At 39.3% G+C, this 16,653-nt stretch overlaps 2 protein-coding genes across 6 annotated transcripts; both read left to right on the forward strand.

Moving 5' to 3' along the window:
• Positions 1 to 2,236: 2,236 nt before the first annotated feature.
• On the forward strand, positions 2,237 to 8,308 carry LOC132134211 (uncharacterized). Of its 2 annotated transcripts, none has more exons than XM_059547003.1 (8): positions 2,237 to 2,452; positions 2,570 to 2,675; positions 2,764 to 2,850; positions 2,930 to 3,082; positions 3,162 to 3,640; positions 4,866 to 5,065; positions 6,398 to 6,557; positions 8,035 to 8,308. In XM_059547003.1, exons 1-8 carry the CDS (start codon positions 2,272 to 2,274, stop codon positions 8,184 to 8,186), a joined length of 1,518 nt encoding a protein of 505 aa, XP_059402986.1. In that variant the 5' UTR covers positions 2,237 to 2,271; the 3' UTR covers positions 8,187 to 8,308. The 2 variants fall into 2 exon arrangements, with proteins under 2 accessions (XP_059402986.1, XP_059402987.1); XM_059547004.1 differs by having other exon boundaries at positions 2,933 to 3,082.
• A 1,831-nt stretch (positions 8,309 to 10,139) lies between these two features.
• Positions 10,140 to 16,484, forward strand: LOC132134214 (protein TsetseEP-like). 4 transcript variants are annotated; one of them, XM_059547009.1, is made up of 5 exons: positions 10,140 to 10,438; positions 12,866 to 13,462; positions 13,568 to 13,840; positions 15,360 to 15,418; positions 15,665 to 16,484. In XM_059547009.1, the coding sequence occupies exons 1-5, from the start codon at positions 10,351 to 10,353 to the stop codon at positions 15,689 to 15,691; spliced, it is 1,044 nt and encodes a 347-aa protein (XP_059402992.1). In that variant the 5' UTR covers positions 10,140 to 10,350; the 3' UTR covers positions 15,692 to 16,484. The 4 variants fall into 4 exon arrangements, with proteins under 4 accessions (XP_059402992.1, XP_059402993.1, XP_059402990.1 ...); XM_059547010.1 differs by having other exon boundaries at positions 13,667 to 13,840; XM_059547007.1 differs by having other exon boundaries at positions 10,142 to 10,438; positions 12,866 to 13,840.
• Positions 16,485 to 16,653: the final 169 nt, after the last annotated feature.

A 16,653-nucleotide genomic window follows, 5' to 3' on the forward strand; every position in this document is an offset into this window, starting at 1 on the left:
TAATCATTTCATTGTTAAAGCTAGTTTGCTTTCGCGATTACAACTGTATTGTTACAGACTTTTTTCAGAATGCAAGCAGAGGCTGAAAAAAAACTTCTCTTTTTCTGGTATTTAATTATAGTCCATTAAAAACAAAATAATATGTCTTTTTTATTTTTTATTTTTAGGAGGAAGAAAAAAAAGATTCTGTAAAGTCAAGGTATGGATAAGGTATGGAAGTACAATGATAGGAGCAATTCCAGAAGAAGGGCACGAAAACTAGTCAGTGAATTGATTGATGATGTGGAACATAGGGAGGGGGAGGTGGAGGACGATTCGGAGTTAAGTGTTTGTGTTGATGCTTCGGGGGAATCAGACATGGAAATTAGTGATGAAGCAAGTGACCACCAGAATATTGAAGAAGATGTTGAGGATAAGGAAGTACATGAAGAGGCTGCAGCTTCTGTTGAGGACCAGTCTGATCTTCGAGATCCTTGTAGTCAGAGAGATTTGCAGTGTTCACTAGTAGATTGGGCAATTGAATTTGGAATTTCATTAATTGCTTTGTCAGCACTTCTTACCATTCTCAAAGTCCATCATTCCTCTCTGCCTAAGGATGGAAGAACGTTGCTGAAAACAAAAACAAGATACAACATTAGCAGTATAGCTGGTGGTGTGTTCCATTATTGTGGAATTCTGAATTCTTTTAGGAAAATCCTTGATAACGTTTGGCATACTGTGGCAGACAAACATGTCTTCAAACTACAGTTGAATTTTGATGGACTACCACTCTTCAAGAGTACTAGTACACAGTTTTGGCCGATTCTTGGTTTGCTGCAAGGTCACACTAAGGCACCAGTGTTGATTGGACTCTTTTGTGGTACTTCAAAGCCAAATTCTTTGGCTGATTATCTTCATGATCTGGTTCACGAGCTAAAAATGTTGAGGGATGGGTTTCTGTTCAAGCAGAAAACATTCTTTTTGAATGTTGTTTCTGTTATGTGCGATACCCCTGCCCGAGCCTTCATCAGAGGTGTGAAGTCACACACTGCATATCATGGATGTGACAAGTGTCATCAAACAGGTGTCTGGAAATCAAATCGAATGACATTTCCTGAGGTGAATGCAAAGCGCATAACTGATGAGAGTTTTAGGCAAGCAACTGATGATGAACACCACATTCAGCACTCACCTCTTAGAGACATTGGCATTGACATGGTCACTTGTTTCCCTCACGATTACATGCACTTGGTTTGTCTGGGTGTAATGCGGCGTCTTTTAGACTTGTGGATCAGCACCATCGGTCCCTTGCACTGTCGCATATCATCCATTCAAGCTTCCATGGTGTCAGATAGACTTCTTGCACTGAGAAGTTACATTCCAAGTGAGTTTGCTCGAAGGCCTCGGGCACTGGCAGATCGATGTAGGTGGAAAGCAACAGAGCTACGCCAATTTTTGTTATACACTGGTCCAGTTGTGCTGAATGGTGTTTTACATCCTCAAATCTATGACAACTTCATGCTTTTGTCTGTAGCTGTGTACATTTTGGCAAGTCCAGAATTTTGTATGGAGATGAATGACTTTGCAAATACTCTGTTGCGTTCATTTGTTGAACACTTTGGCCAGCTTTATGGTGAAGAGTTTTTGGTTTACAATATTCATGGCCTGGTGCACCTCAGTGAAGATGTCAAAATCCATGGCAATCTAGATCTAATATCAGGATTTCCCTTTGAAAATTTCTTAGGAAAACTCAAAAAACTGGTACGAGGGCCATGCAATCCTTTGACTCAGGTGATGCGTAGATTGTCAGAGATAGAAAATAGCAACTACAGTTGTGATGTAGAAGAGGCCATTCAAAAATTGGATAAAGAACATACGGATGGGCCAGTACCAGAGTGCTTCTCGCAACAAGCTCATCAATTTAAAGTTCTTGCAATTGATGATGTAGTTGTGAAGCTCAATGAGAGAGATTCTTGTGTCAGAATTGACAATAAGTTGGTTTTAGTCCAAAACATTGTTGAGGATAAAGGTGCAGTATACCTTGTGGGCAATGAATATAAACAGGTGGAACACTTCTTTAAATATCCTATTGATTCAAAAGAGTTGGGAATTTACGTGGCTTCCAACCTCTCCACAGATGTCAAGTGTTTCATGACAGGAAAGAAGCTGCAGAAGTATGTGAGATTGCCATTCCGAAACAAATTTGTTGTTGTTCCACTCCTGCATCAAGAGAAATAACTCTGAAGATGCTTGTGTATAATAGTTGGCTAAGGAACATTCTTGTCTCTTTAGATGTTTCACATTGTTGTCTTTGACAAGACAAATGAGGTTGAAGTTGTGCCTTCAGTCTGGATTAAAAATGGAGAGTGCATGTGGCCTCCAAATAAGATAGATATAACAAAAGCTGTGAAATCACAGGAGAGTCCTGGAGATGACTGGAAGCCCCATAAGGCCAGAATTATTTTCACGTCACGTGAGTTGTTTTGCCACCACTTTCTTCAAATTGAATATTTATAAAAAGTTAAAAGTAATAAGTAATAGTTAAAATCACAGTTTTACTTTGTAAATTTTTGTGATGCTGTTTTTCCAGATGACTATAAGGAAGCTAGACGTAAACTACCTCTTGCTGTTGATCACACAGACATTGATCAGACCGATGGAGGAGACTCACCAATTACATTTCAAAGAAAAAGAATGTAGGTTTGGTTTTGGTTTGTTTGTTTAATGTTTTGCACCACATTTACAAATAAAAGCCTATCTTGAAATTGATAAATGTGATCTTAGACCCAAGAACATTCTTTTCCCTGGAGAAGACGACGACGATGATAATGCGATGGAAGAGCACCTGAAAGAACCAAAATCAAGAAAAGGGTAGGAAGCTTCTGCTTTTTATAATGATAATGTATTTTATCACAGCAGATAAATGACTAAGACATTTTGTACTTTTAAGCAGAAGGTATTCTATACCCGATGCTCCGAAAATTGCTAGACATGCCAACAAATTAGACACAGGAAAGCCAAACTGCCCTAAGATCTTCCACAGTACTCTTGACCTCCGCAATGATGAGATGGAAGGCATTAAAGGAACAAAGTCCAAAAAAAAGTAAGAAACATCAGCCTTTTTAAATTACAGTGCATTTTATCACAGCTGTTAAAGGACTAAGATGTTTGGTAATTTGCAGGAGGTATGCCTTACCTAATGCTCCAGTGATCTGTAGGGAACAGATTTCTCCTGCAGTAGACAACCTCCACCTTAGTGGCCAAGGCAGAACTGACCTTCGTCCACGCGATCATAGCAGTCCTGATGTTAGCCCACATGGCCAAAGCAGTCCTCACCTTCGTCCACATGGCCAAAAGAGTCCCAATCTTCTCCCAAGTTGCTACAGTCCTGACTTGTATGCAGATTGCCACAGCACTCCTGAGATCCACTCAAGTCAGCAGACCAGCATTGCTATGTTATCCTCAGGCTGGAATGTTCTCTCCGAAAGTTGCACATCAAGTAAATCAAGCACTGAGACCCTTTTAAGCCAGGCCAAGGTTGAGGTCAGAAGACCAGCCCATAAAAGTGAAGAGATCCATACAAAAAGGCACTCCGAACCTTCAAGGCTCCCTCAGCCACACCAGACCACGGACATCGAGCAAACATCCAGTCACCAAATTTGTGAGTATATTAGTGTTTAGCCCTTTTCACACAGAGAATGCACTGATAGTGTGTCATGGGATTAGCCTCAGGATTGTCTGATTTTGCTTAATTCACATTGCCAGTGATTTTCCGCAATCTTTGCTAGAGATGTGCAACAGTGATCGAGTACTCGGCCGTGACAGCGATGATCAATCATGAAAACGATGATCGTGGAAAAAAGTTCTGATTAGTTACAGCAACACTTTGGGTGGCACCATGAGCTCTTATTGTTTAGCTTGCAACAGCATGAGGTTCAAATTATAGACGTGAGAAGAGAGCAATGCATGGCTTCGAAGTCACATAGTGATATCTAGGGGTTGGCTACATCTAATTAATCTAATATAGGGTGCATTGGGATATTAACATTTATTAACATGCTGAATGCACTGAATATTACATGTTTAGTTTCATGCTCAAGTGTAATGCCCGACAATGATTGAGTTATTTGAGAAGGTCATATTGCTCTCTCTCTTGCATCTCTCACTCTCTCTCGCTAGTGCATAAATTAGTTCACTGGCATATGCAGCCTTTTGTACAGATACAAGTTGTAATGTTAACATCAATGTTATGTATCCAAGTTATCTGATTAATATCATAGGAAGTGTCATAGAACAGGTTTCAGATTATTGGCATAAAGTCAGCTTTACCTCAGGCAGCTATTCTTTTTTAGATGCTTCTTTTTTAATAACATTTCTGCATCATAATCATAATCTAACTGTTATAATCATGTGTTCATGTTTGATAGACATGTTTGCATGTCATATTTTTATATTTAACATTCATTTTCATAACAGATTTGTATTATCTCCATTACGGCATTGCCCCTCCACTGAACAAGCCCCTCCCCCTGAGTACTCGATTAATCGATTTTGGAACCTATCGATGATCGAAATTGCCAAAAATGCCCATCCCTAATCAGTGCATGCTCAGTCATCTGCACAAAACACTTCCTCTATAAAATTGATAGCTATTTAGTGCTCCCTTGCTTGCTGTGTCCCATGTGAATGCATGTGTAATGTTGTTTTTATACTTATTAAATAATGTCAACACCAATAGTGTTTTGGTATATAATTGCAATTTATAGGTTTCTGAATTTAAATTTTGTTTAAATGTAGACATTTTATGTTTTCTATAGGTGTGTGGCAAGTAAAATTTGGACAACAAAAAAACGAATCTGTCTGTCTTTCTCTTTTTTTCCTCTTAGTTCTTCTTCGTAATATATTAACAAAACAGGAGATGCTTATGGACCAAATGCGAATTATCATGAAGACCCTCCAGTGTATGCAATCAAGTGAGGAGACAGAGATAGGCCTAGATCGAAATTTGTTGCCTCTCAAAGATCTCACTTCTCTACAGAGCATGGAGGGGAACCTGCGGAGTACTCCTGACCTCCATAAGCAATTGGTATGTGAGCATTTCTTTTTATAACATTAAATCCTAGTTGGCTGGCTTTTATTTGCTAAATAAGTTTCTTTTTCTCTCATTAGCTTTAAGTGATAGGTCACCCAAAAATCAAAATTATTGGTGTATTCATTTTTTTCACCTTTCAGATTAACAGAATTGGTTAGTTTGGTTAGTTGAAGCCCCAAAAAAGTAAATCCTCCATCCATCATTACAGCAACCCACATGGCTCTGGGGTGTTAATAAAGGCTTTCTAAAGTTAAACAACAATTTTTTTTTTTTTTTTTTACTTTATAAACCAAAACAAACTTTATTTTTTGGTGGCCTAACTGTTTAAGCAAAGCCATGAAAGCCCACACAATAATGAACACTGGATGTTCTGATCACACTGTTGTAATCATATTGTTTGTAAAAACTATGACTAGATGTTGTATGGGGCACACAGCGGCTCCGTTTGCATTGTTCTGCATGTTTATAAAAATGTATAGGGTGAAAGGTTCATAAAAGAAAAAAAGAAAAGAAAAAATTGGTACAGTGAAAAGTGCAGATTTGGATTTTGTTGGATATGTAGCCTGAACCTAGCTGCATGTTGTTTATCATTGGCTGACTCATGAGCTTCCCCTTTACATAACATAAGTCATCTATGGCGATGCTCATCTTTTGTTCAGCCCAATGGTCAGACTGACACATCTGCTAGATAAATATGCTTTTGAGGGCTTTAGACTTGTACTTCTGATGAAATTAAACACTGACACAATTTTTCATTTTTAATACTGTAAAACTGCTTTCCATTATGTAAGACTATATATATATATATATATATATAAACGCAACATGTTTCGAAGTCCAGCTTGTTCAAATGCTGTATAAGGTAAAAATATTTTCTTTCCAAACTAGTGTGTTTGTGATAGATAATGACATCTGAACTGATTATAATAACAGTTCAAAGTTTTCAGCACAAGGTGAAAAATAAGGTGGATACTGCTGATCATTTCAAACTTTTCAAACTTCTTTTTGACACTGAACGAACAAAAAACTTATCCATGCGTACAGGGCCTTAATGAAAGCCATCTTCCTTAATAATTTGCATCTCTGCTCTCCTTTTTCCCACAGTAAAATGGCAGTGACGCACAAAGGAAATGGTTTACAGTAGATTAGCCAGAAATTGTAATGTGTGAACACCTAAACAGTTTCTCGGGAGCACACAATAGTTTTTTTTTTTTTTAAGAGAGATAATTTTTGGACCAATTTCAACTATAATAATCTTTGTATTTAGTGATTGAAGTTCTAAAATATTAAACCACTGCTTAAAACTAATTACATAAATGATTTCAGGTAAACACACTGGCTCTTAAAGGTGGGGTGGACGTGCAGGAGTCTGTTTGGAGAATCATGCATGGTCTGTTTACCAACTCCTTGGCGAGGAAAGTTAACATGAGAGGATTGAATGGAAAGATTAGCTTCCTACGCCTACAGATACGAGATGTTGTGATTGGTAAGTTGCCTTTTATTCCCAATATGTAAGGAGTGAAACTATTTCCTTATGAAATCAATTCCTTGTGAATCCAAAACTCAGGAACTCTTGCAACACGCATGACATCCAACAAAACAATAAACTTTCTAATCTGACGGGAAGATTTGGGAGAAAGACCATTTTCTCATCTGTCCCTTCACCCATCCTTAAAGGAACACTCCACTTTTTTAAAAAATAGGCTAATTTTCCAACTTCCCTAGAGTTAAAAAGTTGAGTTTTACCGTTTTCAAATCCATTCAGCCGATCTCCGGGTCTGGTGGTGGCACTTTATAATAGTTCATTTACATGGAACCATAATCGGAACCGGAAAATTTCAAACAATACCCAACCCTACTTATGAAGATCCGTATACTGTAATATGTTGAATTTTGACATTGCCAACCTTTAAATTAAGGTGACAATAAGTAATAAACAGTATTGAGCATTGAGTAGTTGAGTATTTAAAAGTATTATAATCACCATGTATTCACTGAGTAAGTTACAGAACTGGCGAGTTTGTGTCTGTGCGTTCACTGTTCAAAGAGTGAATTTCTGAGCAATGTTAGGTCCTTAATAAACGAATTATGAATATGAAAGTATCAGATTTGCAGAATATTCAAATATCTAAATTAACATACAATTGATTTTTGTGATCAGTTTTTAATTATTAATTTTGCCTAAATTAAATGATCACTTGAAATTAGAGTCAGATTGAACATGGAGCTAGACTAAAAATGAAATTAAATCCTGAAAAATTTAGAAGCGCAAGTAAAAGACAAAATATACATTAAACCTTCGACCAGGCCACTGGATTCCTTTTGTGGCTGGTGGGTGGATCCTTACAAATATAAATTGTCATTTATACTTTTAATATAAAAAAGTTATTTTAATAGATTTTAAGTAATAGTTTGAAAGTGGAATTCTTTTTGAAAAACTACACTGTCATGCTGTTTTTAATTTGATTATGCAGTGCTTCATTGGATTGCAGTTATTTTTATAAAGCCTTCAATTACACAGTATTGTACCTTTTGTCTTTTTGTCCAGTTTTCAAAAAAAAAAAAAAAATTCCTTCAAATCAAAGTTAAGTGTGGAGATTGACCCCACAAAGGTTTTTTTTTTCTCTCTTTCTCTCTTTACTTAAATTTTTAAAGCATGAATGGAAAAAACTAATCTGGAACCAGCATAGTTGAGCATGAATGCACTATATTAGAGATTAAGAAAGTGAAGGAGGGAGAGAACATTTTATGTATATGGCTCAAGGTTGCATAACAAAAACATACACTGAATTAAAAAAAAGTAAAAATAAACATCTTGAATGATCTTTCACCTGTAGTAGACAGTCAGAATTTGAATTTAAAGCTGGGTTCAGTTTTTGTTGTAATATTGCATTTGATTCAATATCCACATTACCTGATGATGCATAAGTTAATTATACATCATGTGTGCTTGTGTTTTTCAGCGGCTGTGAGACGTAACCGTCTAACATCCGATGCCACAGAGAAAGACATTGATTCCACCGTTAAAAGATGGTTGTATCTGGCCCCAGACAGAGATGGTGGACGGAAAGAAAGGATGAAGAGCAAAGTGCATAAGGACAATATGACTGGTTAACAGGCTTTAGGCTTGGATGTTCAAAAGCTCTGTCCAGAGTTCAACTTGTTCAGTGACAGAATCATGACTGTTTCAGAGTCATTTGAAGAGTTCTACTTGTTCCTAGCCATAAACGTGGACGTTCAAGTGTTTTGTGAAGTGAAACTTGTTGATGAAACATGTTCTAGTGTTATATGTTTAGTGAATCTTGTTCGTGACCAGAAACATGGACGTTCAAGCACTAGGCAATGAAACTTGATGATCCAGTAACATTTAAAGTGAAACATCATAAACCAAAAAAACGGCACTTGTTTTATTTTTGTTTTTATTTATTTTTAGCTGAACTGACAGAGGAGTGTCATTTTAGAGAGGAGTTTGTACAACGGAAAAATGTCATGATGAAAAAACAGATGCCAATGCTTTGATGTTTAACACAATTAAATATTTGTTCAGAATACTGTCTTGGTGTGACTATTTATCTGGCAGGGGTGTGTAAGTGGCTTGGTTATGGTGGTGTTGAGGCTGACGTGGAACTCATCTGGTCCAGCGTATTGGAGTTATGGGTAATTAACTTGGCCGAGACTTGGTCCAGTTATGGCCCATGTATGGCCTTTGTCTGGAATCCAGACCTGGTCCACACTAGGACCGTCATTCATTGCGGTATGTGGGCCAAGTCTTGTGGGCCAGAGCTGGGCCACAGAAAAATTGGATCATGCTCAGGTGTGGCTCAGTTTTGGGCTTTCTGGTTAAAGACTGGTGTTGATATGGTTTACTTAAGGTTATGTTTTGATTCCAATGTTACATTTTGATCTGGCCCAATTCTGGGCCAGTTATGGGTAATTAACTTGGCTAAGACTTGGTCCAGTTATGGCCCATGTATGGCCTTTGTCTGGAATCCAGACCTGGTCCACACTAGGACCGTCATTCATTGCGGTATGTGGGCCAAGCAAAAGCTGGTTGTGTGGGCCGGAGCTGGGCCAGAGAAAATTTGCTATGTGGGTACATTTCCCTTAAACCCTTGAGTTTTACAAGTGATAAGCGCATGCGTCGCTTTTGCCGCTGTCAGTAACAACTCAACGTGGCCGGAGAGGGTGTTTAAAAACGCGCAAACTCGGCTCAGTAAAAATTCAAATACAGTGAACAACACTTTATATGCTCTCCTGGCTTCAGACTCTGAGTACTAAAACATCACGGTCAGAATCAGATGACTCGCTGGCTGACCCCCCACCAAGCCTGAATGATATCGCTGCAGGTCAGACGCAAGCTAATGAAGTAATGCAGTAGCTCTTTCAAGGTAAGGTGACCAGACGTCCCGAAAAATTTGGGACAGTCCCGAAATCTAAACTTTTGTCCCGAATCCCAAATCTGGCCCTAATTGTCCTGAAAATTATACTAAAGCAAAATCTTGAGTAGTTATTGTCTGATAAACATTAAAAACTGTCTGCGGAGGTTGAGTCGTCCTGCAACCAGCCCCCGCCGGCTGCTCATTGGCTGCAGCATCTTTTTTCTAAGTTCTAAAAAAATAACGTAGGCGAATAGGCACGAATTTAGATATTCATTTATCGAATTAATCTATATGCACAAAGACAATACGACCTTTTTGTCCCCTTTTTGTTTAAAAGCTTGATGAAGAGAGCGCAAGTTGCTGCAGCTGTGAGGAGGACAGTGATGCACGCGTACAGGAGTGATTGACAGTTCACGGCACTAACCCTAAGTTAATGAAAATCAATTTAAAATATGCATTATATTTATGCTTATATATACTTTTATCTAAAGTGACTTATGGGTAACATTTGATCAGTTTGTAGGTTCCATAAGGATTTATGTTGAACTGCACTAAACTTGCCTTGTGAGGCTTTATATCACTCTCATAAATAACTAACAGTTGGTTTGTAAAATATTTTCTGTTTTTCTTCCAGACTAATCAGTTACTGTAGTATCTAATATGCTTGTGTCTAGAGTGACACACAGGTGATTATTCAGATTTGGGCACGAGCAGCGCGTGCGCGTCATCTCAGCACGCTCCAGTGAGTTTGAGCTGCAGCCGTTTCATTCCGCTTGCGTCTGTTTGACGTGAACACGCGACATATTCAGCCCTCATAACTGAAGAGCGCTATTAAAACAAAGTTTCAGAAACTCTAGAGTGTTTTGCTCTCGCACGCACACAGACAGTGGTTTGGTCAGGATGGGCTGCTCATCGTCCAGCACGCAGACGCTCGCGCAGGAGAACCGACCGGGCGTCAAAGCGGAGGAGGCGTGCGGAGAAACTCTGCGTAAGTCAAGCACATATCAAACTAAAGCAGTTTTTGTAAAAGGTTTGCATGATAATATAATATAATATAATCAAACCCGTGCATAAATTACTGACTGTGTCCAACAAAAATAATCCATAATAATTCAAACCAATTTAGTCAGAGATGACAACTTTTCATCGTAATATTTACAGGCGATCTTTAATTATTGCAGCTGATGTCCTGCATGTGCAACATCATGTGTGTGTCTGTCCAGCTGTTGCAGTGTTTGTTCTGTAGGATGCCTAACCAGATGATGGATATCAGGACAGACAGCTCAAACCCCTGTCAGGACACATGTAGCCCCAGGCTCTGGTTCGACCAGTCCGCTGTGTTTCCTGATCATTTTCACATCGGCGCTTCCATTGAGCTCAGGGTGACTCGGTCTGTGAGATAGTCATTGCTTTACCCTGTTTATCAGCTGCTGTCCTGGCCAGATCAGAACACTTTGCATCATGTAATTTCCTGTGGTTTATTGCTTTTTGTTCTTGGTTGGTTTCTCTCTTGATCTGTCTTGTGTGAAATTTACAAAAATGTAAAAACTGACACAGAGAGGAATTGTTTATTTATTTGAGAAAACAGATGAGACGATCACAAATATCAGTTACAGGTGTGTTGAGAGTTTACACCAGATCCAGCTGTGATTCTGCAGCAGCACACACACAATGAAGATAGTGTGTGTGTGTGTGTGTGTGTGTGTGTGTTGTGGCTTGTGCTCATGATCCTGTTAATTCAAGAACACGGTTTGGCTTTTTTTGGTTTTTGGAAGAGTGGGTTTGTTTTAGGGGAAGCATTAAACAAGTCAATAAGTTTCTTTTAAAATTGATTAAAATACATCATGAGGGAAAACATAAGAATGCATAAAATAATGCAGCACTTGTTGAGAGATAATTGATGGACTAGCGCTGAACGCAGTTGGCACAGATGAATGCTGCATGTTGTAGTGTTTGAGCGTCTCTGGGGCTCTGCTGGCGGTGATGTTCACGCCGCTCAGTGCCAGCACGACTCTCTGTGTCTCCACATGTGTCAAGAGGGACATATTGTTCACTGTTGGCTTTAGAGTCTGTCATCTTTGGCTGCTGTTGTTTGAGCTGCTGTATCTCCTCAGTGCTCTGACCATCAGGAAATGACTTTTTTCTTCACAGCGTTTGAGGAAATGAGCTCCGATCAGGGTAGAACCTCCAGGCATGTGTACAGGAGTGTGAAGCTACACACACACACTCACTATATAAAACCCCATTTATATACTCCGAATCCCTGAAACTGCTTGAGATGGTTTGATCATGTGGCTTTCATTGCTCACACTGCTAACTGTAAAAGGATGTTTTCCATGGACTAGATGCCAGGATGTTCTTCTGACCTTGATTATAATGTCTCTGTCAGTCTTCAATGTGCTTCAGACCAGTCCGAACGAGACTCAAACCTGAGCCACCAGTCTGGAATCACACCGTTTTTCAAAACAAAATCTCACTGTAATGTCATGATGATTGGAAATTATGATTGTGTTTCCAGAGTTAGGTATGGTATTCATGTATTCAGTATGCAAATATAGATTGGTTAGACTGTGAATGTTGTTATAAATGTGACTTTCAAACTCCACATTCATTTATGATTATAAAAACCAAATAGAAAGCACACAAGTCACTTTGTCCTGAAATGACCTACGCAAAATATGTGTGATGTACATAAAGCATTTGAGGCTGAGTTAATTGCAGAGAGGTGTGAAGAAGAATAGAAAACAGTACGATCAGTATGCTGCTATTCTGAGTGTTTCTGAGGGTTTCCATGAGAGCATCTTCTGTGATGCTTCATTAGTGTTTGTGGAGAGATAAATATTAACTATTTCAGAGGCAGGAATGTGTGTTTTTTAATTACTTACTCATTGCTATAGTATGTGTTTCTGAGTTAAGTAAAAGATTTGTGTTTGTCATTACCCTTATGGAGATGCTTAAATGAATCGTGTGTGTGTGTGGATTTACACACTGCTGTGCTGCTGATGCTTCTGCTTGACATTATGTACTCATGTACTCATGCTGTGACCAGAATGCCAAAACTATACCTCCAATTTCACCAATCAAACTGAAACATAAAAAAAAAATGAGCTGTTCAGACTACAAAAAGCTAAATGGTTTGACTCCGATATGATTTTTGCTGCCTGTATGAACAAAAGCACATGTATAGTTACTCCGGGGTTTGTTGAAAAACTGAATATTTCTGTCAAGAAGCATCTTCAGATCCATGTGGTCTGTGGACTGCTTTACACAGTGGGTCAAGAAAACAGAGAACTCTTTATATTATTTACATTGAGAAACTAAAATAAATAATTTAAGCGGATGACAGACAATTATTTTTTCATATCTAATGCGTATTTATAAACTTTATTTCCTCCCTGCTTGTCTTTTTTGCCAGTTTCTCATAATGGGATTGTAGCAGAAGACAGCGAGACCGTCTCGGATCAGATGCTGGATGAGATGGGTGCCGGACCAGAAGAGACGGTGGAGGACGTCCAGCCTGAGGCCTCAGAAGCAGAGCAGCCAATAGTCCGCGCTAGTGATGCTCCTCTGGAGGAGAGAGATCCAGCAGACGTTCCTGAAACATCAAGTCCTGAAGCTCCAGCTGAAGAACAGCGAGATGCTCATACTGCATCAGAACCCAGTGACACTACAGCTGCAGAACCCTCTCTAGCTGTGGAACCAGCATCAGATCTCAGCAGCACTCCAGCTGAGCTAACTGCAGCTCCAGAAGCACTGTCAGACGTGAGCTCGGAAGCCACACTAGAGCAAGCAAACACATCTCCTGAAGCGACACCAGTGCAACCAACTCCAGCTTCAGAACCAGTTCCAGAGGAAGTTAGCCCTGTTCCTGAACTCACTGTGTCTGAGCCTGTCCCGAGTGCAGAATCAGCTTCTGCTGAGGATCCGACTGTGTCTTCAGAACCCACTGCAGTGGAACCAAGCCCAGCTCTAGATACAACTCCAGCTCTAGAACCCACGGCTGAGGAACTGAGTCCAGCTCCAGAACCCACGGCTGAGGAACCGAGTTCAGCTCCAGAACCCACGGCTGAGGAACAGAGTTCAGCTCCAGAACCCACGGCTAAGGAACCAAGTCCAGCTCCAGAACCCTCGGCTGAGGAACCGAGTCCAGCTCCAGAACCCGCGGCTGAGGAACCGAGTTCAGCTCCAGAACCCGCGGCTGAGGAACCGGGTCCAGGTCCAGAACCCGCGGCTGAGGAACCGAGTCCAGCTCCAGAACCTTCGGCTGAGGAACCGGGTCCAGGTCCAGAACCCGCGGCTGAGGAACCGAGTTCAGCTCCAGAACCCTTGACAGCAGCAGTGGTCTCACAGGCTGCAGAGGAGAATGCGACCTGCGCAGACGCTTCAGACGGTAATGCATGATCATCTGGATAATTCTGATCATTTTGGAACGAAGGATCAGATGACAGGATGCTTGAAGTAAATTAAAGCCCAGGTCACTACACATGCTGTAGTAAGGCAGTGCATAACTGATGTTGGGTAACAGAACAGAGATTGAGTAGAGTTTACTGTAGTCTAGACAAAGACATTACAGAACAAAACACCAGCACACTGAACATGTCACCGTGCACAACAGCCTCTTGCTGACGCTTCGGCGCTCTTTGTTTCGCGCCAGAAAACACAATAATCTTGCTCTCTGTTGCCTCTGATTATGTAAGATGAGCATGTTCTGAGTGACGGCAGCGGTTTGTGACACACGGTGCTCGGCCGTGCCACAGTACCGCTTAACATGAGCTCGAATGAAAATCTGTATTAATATTTATATACAACCATTTGTTATATAATATATAAGCAGGTGTGTGAAAGAGAGACACTGAATTCACTACATGCTTGTTCATGTGCTTTTTTCCGGTTATTTGGGCTGACTTATCAATTTGACGCTCACAGACACCCTGACAAACATGACATGCAGAAGAACATCAAACTTAACTTGGGTAAAGGTCTCAATCCAGACGTCTCTGTGAAACACCTGAAGACCGAAGCAGATGTATTTTAGGATTTAGCAGATTATTTAGCAGATTATTTTATTTACACCGAACAAGGCCATAATCATATCTAGAAAATTGCATTATTGTTTTGAGGAAAACATTTAGACCAGACCACTGTGGTAATGGAAAGGAACTAAATAAATAAGATTGTTTTGTAAAGTAATCAATCTGAACTGCAAATAATATTTTTAGACAGCCCAACTTTAAATTCAAAACGGTGGAACTAGACAAAAAAAACATAGTTTGCATCACTGATAATACAGTCTAGCCGACTGTTGCTATAGTAAATAATTCTTACATTGAACATTAACAGCAAGTCAAAAGGGGATAGCTTTCAACTTTGTAGGCTAACCTATGCATTTTAGAGGCTTATTTATGCTTATTTATTCATATAAATGATTTCTGAACACCTTGCATTCATCTAATAAAATTAATATGCTGCAATTTTCTGGAGTTCTTTTATGATTGTTTGGGCAGTCTCAAGCTATAGTTTAAACTTCTCAAAATACAGTCAGCTTCAAATTAGTTTTCATCTTTGCACAAAAAAATTAAAGTAATCTTTATCTAATTCTGATAGTTTGGCAAGACACTCATTAGGGGGGGCTCAGCCTGTCCATGCCTGGAGCCGGCCCTGTGGAGATCTGAAGATCATTGATCGTTCAGAACACGGGTAGTGTGCCAGAGATGCTGTATGGTGCATATCTATATTCTAGTTTATGAGAATATCATTTTAATGAAATGCAAACAAATAAAAAACAGCAAAGCATCAGCTCAACACACATCTGTACAGAGTCTGAATGGTTTCTGCAGCACATGTGCTGATGAATATTGTGCTGCTGTTGACAGAAATATCAGCAACACATTTCTTGTGTGTGTTTGCAGGAGCCGGTGAGGAGATCACAGCAGATGCAGCTGGTGAGACGCTCCTGCAGGGGTCAGAGGTCAAACCCTCAAACATTGTCTTCACACTACAGCCAATGATTTCTACTATATATAAAAAAAAACATTTGCAGATGAATGAGCAAAATGTGTGAATCATGAGCATATCTAAAGCCATTAATATGGAATGGTTTCCTCATCAGTATTTGGGTTGAGTTATATGGGTCTCATTTGCATATCAAGAAATTGTTTTGTTTGAATGAAATAAGCACAAGCTCTTTCGTGATAACCTTTATTTTGTGTTTCAGTGGTCGGTGAAGACGGAGCTGATCTGAAATCCACAGAACCTGCAGAATGATGTCAATGTGTTCTTGTGATGCTATAAGACGTGCCTTTTATTTCAGTAGACATGATGGTTTGGGTTTGACATACGTTTGTACATAAATTAGTGTTTCTAAGTAGCATCATCATCATTAGCATTGTTATTAAAAGCCACAGAAAAGCCTCTAAGAGTGCAGGGTCCCGAGGGTAACCAGCTGAGCGTGGGACGAATGTTAGTGCCTCTGGATAAAATCACTGCATCATGTCCTCATCTTCAACTGAGTCAAACACAAAAGCAATATTAACTCATCTGAAAAAACACGAGCCAAGACTCAATAACTGTGAGTCAGCCAAATTATGTTTAATAATGTGTCTTTTAATGGGTCAGAAGGGCTCGTCTCTTTTATGTATTTAGTGGATTCTTCTCTGCAGATGCAAAGCAACTTGACTCTTTACTTGCATTAATCAATGACGCAGAAAGGCACACGTAGTATATTAATCAATAGTATATACTGTTGGGTTAATTTAGTACAGTTTGTGGTGATTGATAGTTACACTTAAACTCCAGAGGACTAATAAACTTCATCATAATAAACCTGGCTTTAACCCAACGCTTCAAATCTGAAGTCCTGAAGGAAAGCAGTTGCTCAGTAAAACATATCAGTGTGTGAAAACATGAAAGTTGAGCTCTTTATATAAATGAATCAAGCTTTTAATGAACTGTGACATGATCTCTGCATATCTCCTATATGTGTCTTTTTTTACATTTATATGTGCACAGAATAAATAGTTACTGTTACTAATAAAGTATGTTTGTATTGATTTGTCTTTCATAAAGATCAGTGTGTAGATGTGTTCGGATGCATTTCATTTCATGTCCAGCGAAGATTTCAAAGAGACTGCTGTAAAATTCTTCAGTACCTTCATTTCATATTAAATATTTATTTTTACTGGAATTGTTTTATATATCATTTTG

The sequence above is a fragment of the Carassius carassius genome, unplaced genomic scaffold (assembly GCF_963082965.1).
Source record: "Carassius carassius unplaced genomic scaffold, fCarCar2.1 SCAFFOLD_98, whole genome shotgun sequence".
In the NCBI taxonomy this organism is placed as follows: domain Eukaryota; kingdom Metazoa; phylum Chordata; class Actinopteri; order Cypriniformes; family Cyprinidae; genus Carassius; species Carassius carassius.